The 15,239-nt window shown below is 43.0% G+C and overlaps 1 protein-coding gene across 2 annotated transcripts in view; it reads left to right on the top strand.

Moving 5' to 3' along the window:
- The window catches only part of SLC32A1 (solute carrier family 32 member 1), a 65,600-nt gene extending 57,309 nt beyond the window's left edge, over positions 1-8,291 (top strand). For both annotated transcript variants that reach the window (XM_069752332.1, XM_069752330.1), the window contains one exon: positions 6,216-8,291. In XM_069752332.1, coding sequence (XP_069608433.1) covers positions 6,216-7,403 — 1,188 coding nt within the window. In that variant the 3' untranslated portion in view covers positions 7,404-8,291. The remainder of the gene's footprint in view (positions 1-6,215) is intronic.
- Positions 8,292-15,239: the final 6,948 nt, after the last annotated feature.

Below are 15,239 nucleotides of genomic sequence, written 5' to 3'. Positions count from 1 at the left end.
GGCACAGCTATGGGGCACAGTGAACGGTGCAGAGCACCGTATATGGCACAGCACAGCTATGGGGCACAGTGAACGGTGCAGGGCACCGTATATGGCACAGCTATGGGGCACAGTGAACGGTGCAGAGCACCGTATATGGCACAGCACAGCTATGGGGCACAGTGAACGGTGCAGAGCACCGTATATGGCACAGCACAGCTATGGGGCACAGTGAACGGTGCAGAGCACCGTATATGGCACAGCACAGCTATGGGGCACAGTGAACGGTGCAGAGCACCGTATATGGCACAGCACAGCTATGGGGCACAGTGAACGGTGCAGAGCACCGTATATGGCACAGCACAGCTATGGGGCACAGTGAACGGTGCAGAGCACCGTATAGGGCACAGTGAACGGTGCAGAGCACCGTATATGGCACAGCACAGCTATGTATGGGGCACAGTGAACGGTGCAGAGCACCGTATATGGCACAGCTATGGGGCACAGTGAACGGTGCAGAGCACCGTATATGGCACATCTATGGGGCACAATGAACGGTGCAGAGCACCGTATATGGCACAGCTAGGGGGCACAATGAACGGTGCAGAGCACTATATGGTTCACACCTATGGGGAAATATGAACGGTGCAGAGCACTATATGGCACAGCTATGGGGAAATAATGATCTATTTTTATTTTTGAAATTCACCGGTAAATGCTGCATTTCCACCCTAGGCTTATACTCGAGTCAATAAGTTTTCCCAGTTTTTTGTGGCAAAATTAGGGGGGTCGGCTTATACTCGGGTCGGCTTATACTCGAGTATATACGGTATATATGGATTCTAGACTCCCGATTCTTTAGAATCGGGCTGCCATCTAGTAGTAAATAAGAAGAGAAGTCAGTAAGCGCCTCCTGAGATCATGGGGGATGAAAGAAAACATAGTGAGGACAATCTGTTAAAATAAAGAAAGAGACAATGAGTAACAGAAAAAAAATGTAAAAACCACTAAACACTAGACTAAAAAAAGTTTTTTTTATAGAGAATCCAATAATAAACCATAAAGCCATAAAAAAAACTTTATAAAAATGGGACAAAACTAAGGACCTCATTAAGGCCCTTAGGGCGAATGCAGTCAATGCGGACTATCCACTGTGCCTCTAACTGGGCAAGGCGTTTCTTCATATCTCCTCCTCGGCCATCAGTCAGCACCCGATCGATGCCGCGTACCATCAGCAACTGACTATTGCAGCCATGTTTTTCTTTGAAATGCCTAGGTATTGGCTTCAAGAATTCATCAGCCGATGAATTCAATGCTGCTTTTATGTCACGGGTATGTTCCCTGATTCTGACTCGTAGCTGGCGCGATGTGAGACCCACGTAGATAAGTCCACAGGGACATGTGGCGTAATACACCACATGATCTGTGGAACAAGTGATGTGCTGGGTTATTCGAAATTCCTTGGATCCATCACTAGAGAGGCAGGAAAAACAGCGTTCCAGATTCTTACACACAGTACAGTCGCGGCAGGGGAAAAAACCCCATCTAGGACCCTTAGAGCCAAAAGCACATTTAGATTCCTGACCTTTGTAGTAGCTGTGGGTTAACAAATCACGGAGGTTTTTATTCCTTCGATACGTTATGGAGGGTTGGTTGGTGAGACAGTTGGTAAGTGTCGTGTCGTATTTGATGATGGGCCAATATTTACTCAAAATATCTCTTACCATAGTGGATTTACTTGAATAGGTGGCTATAAATCTCACCTGATTGGATGTTTGGGATTCCTTTTTAGTCCTCAAGAGACTTGTTCTATCGATCCGAGAGGCTCTCCCTTTACATCGTCTGATTATCCTAGATGAGTAACCTCGATCCAAGAACCGGTTAGAGATGTCTTCTGCTTGTTTTTGGTAAGATGTCTCCTGAGAGCAGATACGTTTCGCTCTAAGGTTACTCATCTAGGATAATCAGACGATGTAAAGGGAGAGCCTCTCGGATCGATAGAACAAGTCTCTTGAGGACTAAAAAGGAATCCCAAACATCCAATCAGGTGAGATTTATAGCCACCTATTCAAGTAAATCCACTATGGTAAGAGATATTTTGAGTAAATATTGGCCCATCATCAAATACGACACGACACTTACCAACTGTCTCACCAACCAACCCTCCATAACGTATCGAAGGAATAAAAACCTCCGTGATTTGTTAACCCACAGCTACTACAAAGGTCAGGAATCTAAATGTGCTTTTGGCTCTAAGGGTCCTAGATGGGTTTTTTTCCCCTGCCGCGACTGTACTGCGTGTAAGAATCTGGAACGCTGTTTTTCCTGCCTCTCTAGTGATGGATCCAAGGAATTTCGAATAACCCAGCACATCACTTGTTCCACAGATCATGTGGTGTATTACGCCACATGTCCCTGTGGACTTATCTACGTGGGTCTCACATCGCGCCAGCTACGAGTCAGAATCAGGGAACATACCCGTGACATAAAAGCAGCATTGAATTCATCGGCTGATGAATTCTTGAAGCCAATACCTAGGCATTTCAAAGAAAAACATGGCTGCAATAGTCAGTTGCTGATGGTACGCGGCATCGATCGGGTGCTGACTGATGGCCGAGGAGGAGATATGAAGAAACGCCTTGCCCAGTTAGAGGCACAGTGGATAGTCCGCATTGACTGCATTCGCCCTAAGGGCCTTAATGAGGTCCTTAGTTTTGTCCCATTTTTATAAAGTTTTTTATGGCTTTATGGTTTATTATTGGATTCTCTATAAAAAAACTTTTTTTAGTCTAGTGTTTAGTGGTTTTTACATTTTTTTTCTGTTACTCATTGTCTCTTTCTTTATTTTAACAGATTGTCCTCACTATGTTTTCTTTCATCCCCCATGATCTCAGGAGGCGCTTACTGACTTCCCTTCTTATTTACTATGAAGCTGAGGATAAACCCCATCAGTCACCACAGTGTTCCTGTGTTTCAGTTTTAATATTATTTTTTTGTGTCTGATCGTCTTAGGCTGTTCCCTGTTATATTTTTCTATAGGACAGCATATAATATGTTTTTTTACATTCACATATATACACTGTCATTCTTTATCCACATTCAGTGTTATGCACAGTCTATTTCTGCTACATTGCAGGGTGACTTGTGTTTACTAGCACTTATGCCCCTACACCTTATTTGTATCTTGCATTATATATCCTGCAACTATTTGTCTGCATTGCACTTAACTGTGCACGTCATTTATTGACATTTCCTTTGTGCTCTTAGTTATGCTCTTGCATTTAATAGTGCCTCTTACTCTCGTTCTGGCATTAGTCACGTGCACTGCGACTACCCCTGTCTCTTTTCCACCTGCACCTGCACTGATCTCGTATGTGCATTCGTCTCAGCTTCTACCTGATCTACATCTTATGTTCGGCCGCCTCCTCCTTTCATCTCCGCCCCTAGCGGTGTGCGCTTGTCCCGGCCGGCTTGTCCTGGTTGCCGTGGATACGCGTCCTGCATGCGTCGCGCTTCTGGCCCCTCCCACTGACGCGTCAGTGCGGGGCGCAGATGCGTGACGTCGGACGCCGACTCCGCCGCCTCCGGCCACTGCAGTGCTGGGGCTAGCGCCGACATTACCGCACTGGGTGCCTGTCAGATATAAAGGGACCTCCATTCCTCTTCACACTAGCGCCCCCCGAGGAAGCAGTACATGCGAAACGCGCGTCGGGGCTCCCTCTTCCGCACACGGCCACAGGTTGGTACTCTGTCTATGCACTGTCTCATCTACATTTCGCAGGCAGACTCTAGGCTCCATTCACTCTATTGTATGGGACTCTCCCTTGATGATTTACTCATGCCTTTGGTCTTGGCAATTTTTGTGCCATACAGTATACTCTGCCACATTTAACCTATACTTAGTCCTTCACTGACATTACTTTATGTTACTTAGTATATATTACTTTGCACTAGGCACTTTACTGTGATTTTTCCTGCATACTGTGTATCTCCCTGCATCTGCACTTTATTTGAGAGCATATATCATATGTTAATTACCTCTGGTTGCCATATGCTCATATACTTATACATATAATACATCAGCTTAACCTCTACAATATGCACTATGCAAAAAATATTGATCTTATTAAGTGTTGTATGGTGTTTGTACTTTTGGTATCAGTTTAACTGACCTATTTTTTGCTCTACAAATATATTACTTATTCCGTGTGTGGCACTAGTGTCGCCTTTTTTATCTTGTTTCATTGCATCCCGTTACTTGGTTTCTACTCTTTATATTTGTATTTTGTCTATATGGTCTTCAATAAAATTGTTATATTTTAGCTTTTAGTGTCCATTCTTCTTTTGGGTTTCTACTCCATATAACAGCCTAGTCCCAATCTACATTATATATACATACAGTATATATATATTATAGATACTATTGGTGTCTTCAGGGGTATGAGCGCAGCAACAGTCCACCACTCTTCCATACCCATGCAACAGATTTTTCTGGCAAGTTATTTGAAATGACACATATGTTTTAAAGATAAAATCAGTTGTACTCAACTTCCTCTGCTCCAGCACAGACTACAGCACACATGACCACTGCAGTCAATCACTGAATTCAACAGGGATGCCTATTAAAGATGAGCGAATATACTCGTTGCTCGGATTTTTCCTAGCACGCTCGGTGACCTCCGAGTATTTGTTAGTGTTTGGAGATTTAGTTTTCATCGCCTCAGCTGAATGATTTACAGCTACTAGCTAGGCTGAGTACATGTGGGGGTTGCCTGGTTGCTAGGGAATCCCCACGTGTAATCAAGCTGGCTAATAGATGTAACTCATTCAGCTGAGGCGATGAAAACTTAATCTCCGAACACTAACAAATACTCGGCGGTCACCCGATCATGCTCGAGAAAACCCGAGCAACGAGTACACTCACTCATCACTAATGCCTATGTACAGGAGATGTCTTGCTCTGTGTAAAGGTGTGATCACACTACGCATGCCATTGTTAGCTGGGTGTTCCTTGCCCACCTGCCAGTGAAGCCAACATTGACATGGGAGACAGATGGTGTTGACCTATGTTTTCTCTTCTTTACCATACTCCTATGACAAGTAAGACCAAATTGTGATGATCTCATCTCCATTGTGAAATAAGTCTTCCTGATTTGCAATGTAAAAATAATACTTTCCTGAAAGCAGAATTTCCAAAATATTTTAGGGAATCTTTTTCCTCTTTGGAACCTCGTGATGCTCCTGATGCTTACAGAATTATGTCAATTATTGTCAACGTTTCTTTTAGTCTATATTACTTTATGCAATGTTTGTTGAAATGACAGTGACCATGTAGATCAAACTAATCGGGTTTAAAAGATGTACAGAAAATAATTAATATAATAACAATAGTAGTAATAATAACAACAACTACAGTATATTATTATTTCACTCTAAAAAGGGAAAAATTGGGCTGCATAATATCTATTAAAGGGGTAGTTCGGTTCAAATTCATAAGTCTGCAGTCATTCTGTGTGACTGCAGACTTATGAATACCCCCAGCGCACGCACTGTGTGCTGCGGAGATTGGCTGGTTTCAGACTGGGGGGTATGTATGAATTATGCATACTCCTAGCCAGTGGGCGCACCTCGCTTCCATACACTTGTATGGAGGGAGGCTGTGACTTCTAGTCGGCCATGCTCACTGGATAGTCGTGTCACTAGATGGGGAGCTGCCTCACTCCATACAGGTGTATGGAGCGAGACCTCGCACATTAGACAGACCCTGGTTGGGAGTATATATAACGCATACCTACCATTAGGACCTCGATCAGAAACCGGCAAATCCCCTGGGGGGATTCATAAGTCTGCAGTCACAAACAGTGAACGCAGACATATAAATTTGGACCAGACAGCCCCTTTAAACAGAATCTAAAGGATTGAGCTAATTACCTATATACATTACAGTAATTTGTGAAATGTCAATCCTGAGTTAATGGAGAGAAAGGGCATCCCATACATGGTTTTGCATGGAAATCCACTACTGTCTTCATTTGTCCCTGTTCCCATCATGCTAAATGTAGAAGGTATTATTGTTTGTTTTACAATAAAAACTATTTTAACAAGTTACTACAAGTAGTCTATAAGATATAAAATATACAAGTCGACCTTGGATAAACCATCATGTTAAGAAGTATTTGGCTAGAAGTATTGACAAATTCATATATCCTCACTTGTGTTGTGCTTATATTTTGCAGGGGATGTTCGTGCTTGGATTACCTTACGCCATTCTTCATGGTGGATATCTCGGACTGTTCCTCATTATTTTTGCTGCAGTTGTGTGTTGCTACACAGGGAAGATTCTCATTGCTTGCTTGTATGAAGAGAATGAAGATGGGGAGACTGTGAGAGTGAGGGACTCATATGTGGACATTGCCAATGCCTGCTGCGCACCAAGGTTTCCTAAACTTGGGGGAAGGATTGTTAATGTGGCTCAAATTATCGAACTGGTCATGACATGCATCCTTTATGTGGTGGTCAGTGGAAACTTGATGTACAACAGCTTTCCATCCTTTCCAATTTCTCAGAAGTCCTGGTCAATCATAGCCACTGCTGTGCTTCTACCATGTGCATTCCTCAAAAACCTTAAGTCTGTATCCAAGTTCAGTTTACTCTGCACCTTAGCTCATTTTGTAATTAACATCCTAGTAATTGCCTATTGTCTGTCTAGGGCCAGAGACTGGGCTTGGGACAAAGTGAAGTTTTATATAGATGTAAAGAAGTTTCCCATCTCCATAGGCATAATTGTCTTCAGCTACACCTCCCAGATCTTCTTGCCCTCATTGGAAGGGAACATGAACAACCCCAAAGAATTCCACTGCATGATGAACTGGACCCACATCGCCGCCTGCATACTCAAGGGGCTTTTTGCTCTGGTGGCTTATCTAACCTGGGCAGATGAAACCAAGGAGGTCATAACAGACAACCTACCCTCTACTATCAGGGCAGTGGTCAATATTTTCTTGGTGGCCAAAGCCTTGCTGTCTTACCCACTGCCCTTCTTCGCTGCAGTAGAAGTCTTGGAAAGATCTCTTTTCCAGGAAGGAACCAGGGCATTTTTCCCAAACTGCTATGGGGGAGATGGGAGACTTAAGTCATGGGGCCTCACCCTCAGATGTGCCCTAGTTGTTTTTACCTTGCTTATGGCCATATATGTGCCCCATTTTGCTCTTTTGATGGGTCTCACTGGTAGCCTCACAGGAGCTGGTCTTTGTTTCCTGCTTCCAAGCCTCTTCCATCTTAAGCTGTTGTGGAGGAAGCTTCAGTGGCATCATGTCTTTTTTGACGTTTCCATTTTTGTCATTGGTTCTATCTGTAGCATTTCTGGATTTATACATTCACTAGAGGGTCTAATAGAAGCTTTTAGGTACAATATAGAAGATTAATGCAAAGACAGTAAAGTGTGGCATCAGCATCACTAATACTTATGCATCAGTTTCTACTGACATCCTCATTTTGGCTATACACATTAATGCATTTGCTACCTAAAATGGTTCCATCAATGCATTGCCTCATTTTGTGTTGCTGGAACATCTGGTAGCTAAAAAAGCAAGAACATGCTCGTATCATGAGTTATGACTCCATTTTCTATTCCCCTCAAGAAAAGCTTACAAAAAGATACCTGTATATGAATCAAATGGAAATATTTTATTTTTGTTATATTTATTTAGAGGTAATCCAACTGGATAAATTATGGTGGATATACATATATATAGAAAAATCTTATTGCAAAGGAAGTCTATAGTAAAGAGTCCCATGTAAGAAAGGCCTGCATGCAACATTTCATTGCCCATTTGCTGAGTCTGCTAGGCACACCACATTGGCACACTGCACCAGGGCATATTGTCATTCTTCCGAGCTAGTTTTCACATTGGTTACCATATCGTGACAGTAACTGTAAGGAGTAGAATTTGACAAAATCTCAAGAGTCCACCAAAAGGGCTCTGTGAAAATGTCACTCGTTTCCTGGTTTTCCAAGCACAATTCAATCCAAAATGTCACAGTCCACCTATAAGCAGCAGTTGTGAATGCCTATTGAATATTTTCTTCCAATATGGGGTTCACCTAGAGGAGTAAATACACACACAAGGGGTTTGTACAGGGGTGGAAATTCATCATGTGCAGTTTTTTCCAAAGTGCAAGGTTTGTTACCTGTGAGTGTGTGTATGTATGTGTGACGTAACTGTGCTCACAGACAAGTGTACAGTATATCCTAAAGTTCTATTGTGGTACCTTAATATATACAACAATAAAGAGAGATTCTCATGACTGTGTCATGTCTCGTACAGTCACCTTACTGTTTTGCTATTTTACTTGTGATGATTGCTCAATATTAATTAAGTAACTATTGGCCATTATCAGAATATGACATATTGTTAAAATCAGATTTTTGTGTTACAAATACATATCACAATCTTTATGTTTTTATGTGCTGTCTTTAAAAGGAAGAGCTTTCAGCAAGGTTTCTTACCATCAGGGGCAGAATTACACTGACTCTGCTGCTCCTCTCTTCCAAGTGACCTTTGCTGCGTAGGCTCATTAAATACTTTAATACAAATGATAGGGTCAGACTATGTTCACTACATGTATTGTTTCCTTAAACAACAGGAAGTTCGAGTCTAAAAAAAACTCAGAGGCCAGTGTGAAAATTGTTATATTTCAATTTTTATTTTATTTATTATTACATTATCATCGCTGTCCCCAACGGGGATCACAATCTAGATTCCATATCAGTATGTCTTTGGAGTGTAGGAGGAAACCGGAGTACCTGGAGGAAACCCACGCAAACATGGGCCTAACATACAAACTCTTTCCAGGTGTTGTCCTTGGCAGGATTTCAACACAGGGCAGCGCTGCAATGCTAACCACTGAGCCACCGTGCTGCCCTAATTTTTATCCAGATTATGATGAGTGAAAAAAATTAAAACATTCCAATTTTTTTAAAATACATTTAACGCAAAAGCAGATTTAAACAACATTTCATTGCTTGATGATCTCCCTTTAAGTATGTTACTTATGTATGATTCCAAAGTTGTAAGGTCTTTCAAAGAGAATCAGTACATCAATATGTTATATTCAAGTAGCTACATTCAAAAACTCTTTTGGATTAATATCTTTTCTTTCCTTAATGATATGGACAGTTTTCCAAGGCAAAAAGCCAGAAATGTCTTGACAGGAATCAATTAAAGTTGGTAAAAGTCACTGGGCAAACAAAATGGTGGTGGGTGTAGGACTATCACTTGGTTTATAGGTAAATAATCCTTCCAATCTACTCACTTCACAATTTTTTTTTCCATTGACATGACACCATAGTAGTCTGTCTCTATATCCTCCTACTTTTTTTTTGCAGGGGTGTGTAGTGACACTTCATCAATGCCACCTGACTGTGAGAGCCATTTATTACACGGCAATAAATGTTCATGCTCAACTTTGGGATTCCTTCTAGTCTGCAGTGCAGTGGATCAGATCTCTGAATAAGAAGAACTGGATTCCAACCCTTACTCTGTGCTCACATTGCGTTGGAGCCTCCATTGCAAATTATGTCCAATTTAATGGGAAGAATAACATAGGAGCAAATGCTAATAATGTGGCCAATCTTCACATTTAACATTTGAGGAATCTCTATTGATTAGGCATGAGAGCATAGATGTATATCCCAAGGGAGTACACAAGTCAGGCTTATTTCCACAACGCTTGTAAAACAATCTCCGCTGAAACACTGCTTTCCATGAAGCCCAATGATGGACAGATTTGCTACCAGGTAAGTGTTAACACTCTACGTGCACTACAAGGTAATTCTGAGAAAATGTAACTGTGCTCTGAACTCAGATTAATTTGAAGGCAATGTTCATTTTGCCAACAAAGATTTTTTATTTCTTCAATGTATCAAAAAGATAAGTATACAGTAAAAAATAAGGCAACTTTACAAAACTTCCTAATGAAAAATTGTGTCTGATCATACAGTAATCCTAACTTCAATCCCTCCCCTAGTTTATTAAAAATAATAATAATAATTTTATTTATATAGCGCCAACATATTCCGCAGAGCTTTACAACTTATAGAGGGGACTTGTACAGACAATAGACATTACAGCATAACAGAAATCACAGTTCAAAATAGATACCAAGAGGAGTGAGGGCCCTGCTCGCAAGCTTACAATCTATGAGGAAAAGGGGAGACACGAGAGGTGGATGGTAACAATTGCTTTAGTTAGTCGGACCAGCCATAGTGTAAGGCTCAGGTGTTCATGTAAAGCTGCATGAACCAGTTAACTGCCTAAGTATGTAACAGTACAGACACAGAGGGCTAATAACTGCATAAAGTGTATGAGAACATGATGTGAGGAACCTGATTATGTTTTTTTTTTTAATGGGCCACACAGAGATAGGTTAATGCGTTGATGTGGTAGGCCAATCTGAACAAATGAGCTTTTAGGGCACATTTAAAAATGTGGGGATTGGGGATTAATCGTATTAACCTAGGTAGTGCATTCCAAAGAATTGGCGCAGCACGTGTAAAGTCTTGGAGACGGGAATGGGAGGTTCTGATTATTGAGGATGCTAACCTGAGGTCATTAGCAGAGCGGAGGGCACGGGTAGGGTGGTAGACTGAGACCAGAGAGGAGATGTAGGGTGGTGCTGAGCCATGGAGTGCTTTGTGGGTGAGGGTAGTAGTTTTGTATTGGATTCTTTAGTGGATGGGTAACCTGTGTAATGACTGCACAAGGTAGAGGCATCGGTGTAACGGTTGGTGAGGAATATGATCCTGGCTGCAGCATTCAGGACAGATTGGAGCAGGGAGAGTTTTGTAAGAGGGAGGCCAATTAGTAGAGAGTTACAATAGTCCAGACGAGAATGAATAAGTGATAAAGTAAGAGTTTTTGCAGAGTCGAAAGTAAGAAAAGGGCGAATTCTAGAAATGTTTTTGAGATGCAGATAAGAAGAGCGAGCCAGTGATCGGATGTGGGGGGTGAATGAAAGCTCGGAATCAAGTATGACCCCAAGGCAGCGGGCATGTTGCTTTGTAGTAATGATGGACCCACACACGGAGATGGCAATGTCAGGCAAAGGTAGGTTAATAGAGGGAGAAAACACGAGGAGTTCAGTTTTTGACAGGTTCAGTTTCAGATAGAGGGAGGACATGATGGTAGAGACAGCGGTAAGACAATCACTGGTGTTTACTAAAAAGGTCGGCGTGATAACAGGAGAAGAAGTGTATAATTGGGTGTCATCAGCATAGAGATGGTACTGGAAACCAAATCTACTGATTGTTTGTCCAATAGGGGCAGTATACAAAGAGAAAAGGAGTGGGCCTAGGACTGATCCTTGAGGAACCCCAACAGTAAGGGGAAGGTGAGAGGAGGAGGAACCAGCAAAAGATACAGTGAAGGATTGGTCAGAGAGATAGGAGGAGAACCAGGAGAGAACGGTGTCCTTGAGGCTGATGGAGCGGAGCATAGTGAGGAGGAGCTGATAATCCACAGTGTCGAATGCTGCAGAGAGATCCAAGAGAATTAGCATGGAGTAGTGACCATTAGATTTAGCTGTAAGTAGGTCATTAGAGACTTTAGTGAGGGCAGTTTCAGTAGAGTGTAAAGAGCGGAAACCAGATTGAAGAGGGTCGAGAAGAGAGTTATCTGAGAGATAGCGGGTGGGACGGGAGTGGACCAGGCGTTCGAGGAGTTTAGAGATGAAGGGAAGATTAGAGACAGGTCTATAATTAGCGGTACAGTTTTGATCGAGGGATGGTTTTTAAAGTAATGGATGCATGATGGCATGCTTAAATTAGGATGGAAAAATACCGGAAGTGAGAGAAAGGTTGAATATTTTTGTTAGGTAAGAGGTGACAGCGGGGGAAAGGGACTGGAGGAGATGTGACGATTGGGGTCACTGGTGCAAGTGGTCGGGTGAGAAGATGCAAGGAGCCTGATTTCTTCTTCTGTAACTGGTTCAAAATCAGAGAGTGAACTAGATGCAGTAGGGGAGGGAGGACAATGCATGGTATGAAGAGATTGGGAGATGATTTCCTGTCGAATGTGGTCAATTATTTATTTGAAGTAATTGGCCAGATCATCAGCGCGGAGATCCGTGGTTGGGGTCTGCACTCTTGGGTTGAGTAGGGACTGGAAAGTGTCAAAGAGACATTTAGGGTTATTGGACAGTGAGGTGATGAGGGTGTTGAAATAGGATTGTTTGGAGAGGTGAAGGGCAGAGTTGTATGTTTTTAGCATGAAATTATAATGGATGAAATCTTCGGGTAGATTACATTTTCTCTACAGACATTAGGCACACTTGGAGCACCGCTGCAGGAAATGTGTTTGCAGCGTGTGCCACGGTTATTGCTGTCTGTGCTGAGTTGTTTTATGTATAGGAAGTGCAGTTTTATCAAGAGCACTTTGCAGAGTTTCATTGTAATGCTTCAGAGCAGAATCAGGACATGAGATGGAGGAGATTGGGGCCAATGAGGACTGCAAGTTCTTCATAAGTTTCTGGGTGTTAATAGCCTGTTTGTTTCTATAAGTGTGGAAAGTGGGGGTGACCTGAGCGGGATGGCAGTTCTTGATAGAGAATGAAAGAAGGTTGTGTTCAGTTATTATGTGGTCATAATAATAATAATAATAATCTACTATATAATTGTCTAAGGGGTACTTCCGTCTGTCTGTCTGTCCCAGATATTCATTGGTCGCGGCCTCTGTCTGTCACAGAAATCCAACTCGCTGTTTGGTCGTGGCCAAACAGCCACGACCAATCAGCGACGGCCACAGTCTGGTGCCAAAATGGCCACTCCTTCCTCCCTGCAGTCAGTACCAGCTCCATTATCCCCTCCAGTCAGCGCTCACACAGGGTTAATGGCAGCGCTAACGGACCGCGTTATGCCGCGGTGTAACGCACTCCATTAACGCTGCTATTAACCCTGTGTGACCAAATTTTTACTATTGATGCTGCCTATGCAGCATCAATAGTAAAAAGAACTAATGTTAAAAATAAAAAAATGAAAAATCATTATATACTCACCTTCCGCCTCCTCTCTCGCTCCTCGCGATGCTCCGGTGACCGCTTCATGCAAGCGGCAGGTTCCAGTGGCAAGGATGGTATGCGAGAAGGACCTGCTATGACATCACGGTCAAGTGACCGCGACGTCATCACAGGTCCTGCGAGAAGGAGCTCACAGAAAAATCCCAAGAATTAAAAAAAAATTCACCTTTATTAATATAATCTTATAAAAAGTATTAGATACCAACTATGTGCACAACCACACCATCACCAAGATTAACAACATCCCATAGGAAAGGCCAAGTTGGTGCCAATCCCTACACTAAACTACAATGACCCTACCTGACCAGCGGAGGTTGGCACCCTATAACACCTGCGCAATGGCGCCCCCGCTCCTCGTCGACTCTCCCTGCTAACCCTAGTGGGCCCTACTGGGGTCAGGGAACCGAAAACGACAAGTATACAGTGCAAATCAGAAATGATGGGTCAATAGCAGTTACCCAGAAACCCTATTTTGCTAGCTGCACTACACCTTCCTAGTCGCAGGGGTCGACACCCTAATTGCCAATGGTGCCCCCGCTCCACGATGGCTACACTTATCTTACCCTATAATAACAACATGAAGGGCAGGCAGGATGTTAAACAAAAATTTAGAGGCATATATCCCGAGTAGGGTTGAGCGAAACGGGTCGAACATTTTCAAAAGTCGCCGACTTTTGGCTAAGTCGGGGTTTCATGAAACCCGATCCGACCCCTGTGCGGGGTCGGCCATGCGGTACGCGACTTTCGCGCCAAAGTCGCGTTTCAATGACGCGAAAAGCGCCATTTCTCAGCCAATGAAGGTAAACGCAGAGTGTGGGCAGCGTGATGACATAGGTCCTGGTCCCCACCATCTTAGAGAAGGGCATTGCAGTGATTGGCTTGCTGTCTGCGACGTCACAGGGGCTATAAAGAGGCGTTCCCGCCGACCGCCATCTTACTGCTGCTGATCTGAGCTTAGGGAGAGGTTGCTGCCGCTTTGTCAGAAGCAGGGATAGCGTTAGGCAGGGTCCATTAACCACAAAACCGCTTGTGCTGCAGCGATTTGCACTGTCCAACACCACCCTCGGTGTGCAGGGACAGTGGAAGTTTTTTTTTTTTTTTTTTCCCCCTCAGCGCTGTAGCTCATTGGGCTGCCCTAGAAGGCTCCCTGATAGCTGCATTGCTGTGTGTACGCCGCTGTGCAAACCAACTGCTTTTTTCAAAGCACAAATCCTCTTGTTCCTTCCTTTCTGCACAGCTATCTTTTTTGTTTGTCCACACTTTTTATTTCATTTGTGCATCAGTCCACTCCTTATTGCTGCCTGCCATACCTGGCTGAGATTACTGCAGGCAGGGAGATAGTAGCTGCCTGCCATACCTGGCTGAGATTACTGCAGGCAGGGAGATAGTAATTGTAGGACATTCCCTGTTTTTTTTTTTTTTTGGTGGGAGATTAAGATTGGCAATTTGGCATTTCTGCTAGAGTGCCATCCCTGTGTGTGCCATCTCTCTCACATAGTGGGCCATAGAAAGCCTTTTCATTTTTCTGTATTTTTTTTTGTGGGGTGTATAAATTCTCCCTGATAAAAATACAGTGGGAGATTAATATTGGCCTTTGGGCTTGTGTGCCAGTCCTGAGTGTGCCATCTCTCTCACAAATAGTGGGCCATAGAAAGCCTATTTTATTTTTTTTTGGGTTTTATAAATTCTCCCTGAAAAAAAGGGAGATTAATATTGGCCTCTGGGCTTGTGTGCCAGTCCTGAGCGTGCCATCTGTGCCAGCCCTGAGCGTGCCATCTCTCTCACAAATAGTGGGCCATAGAAAGCCTATTTAATTTTTTTTTTGGTTTTATAAATTCTCCCTGAAAAAAAGGGAGATTAATATTGGCCTCTGGGCTTGTGTGCCAGTTGTGAGCGTGCCATCTGTGCCAGTCCTGAGCGTGCCATCTCTCTCACAAATAGTGGGCCATAGAAAGCCTATTTAATTTTTTTTTTTGTTTTATAAATTTTCCCTGAAAAAAGGGAGATTAATATTGGCCTCTGGGCTTGTGTGCCAGTTGTGAGCGTGCCATCTGTGCCAGTCCTGAGCGTGCCATCTCTCTCACAAATAGTGGGCCATAGAAAGCCTATTTAATTTTTTTTTTGGTTTTATAAATTTTCCCTGAAAAAAGGGAGATTAATATTGGCCTCTGGGCTTGTGTGCCAGT

This window comes from Ranitomeya imitator, chromosome 2 (genome assembly GCF_032444005.1).
Source record: "Ranitomeya imitator isolate aRanImi1 chromosome 2, aRanImi1.pri, whole genome shotgun sequence".
In the NCBI taxonomy this organism is placed as follows: domain Eukaryota; kingdom Metazoa; phylum Chordata; class Amphibia; order Anura; family Dendrobatidae; genus Ranitomeya; species Ranitomeya imitator.
Note: the sequence above shows the minus strand (reverse complement) of the source record. Positions and strands in the feature narration are given on the sequence as shown.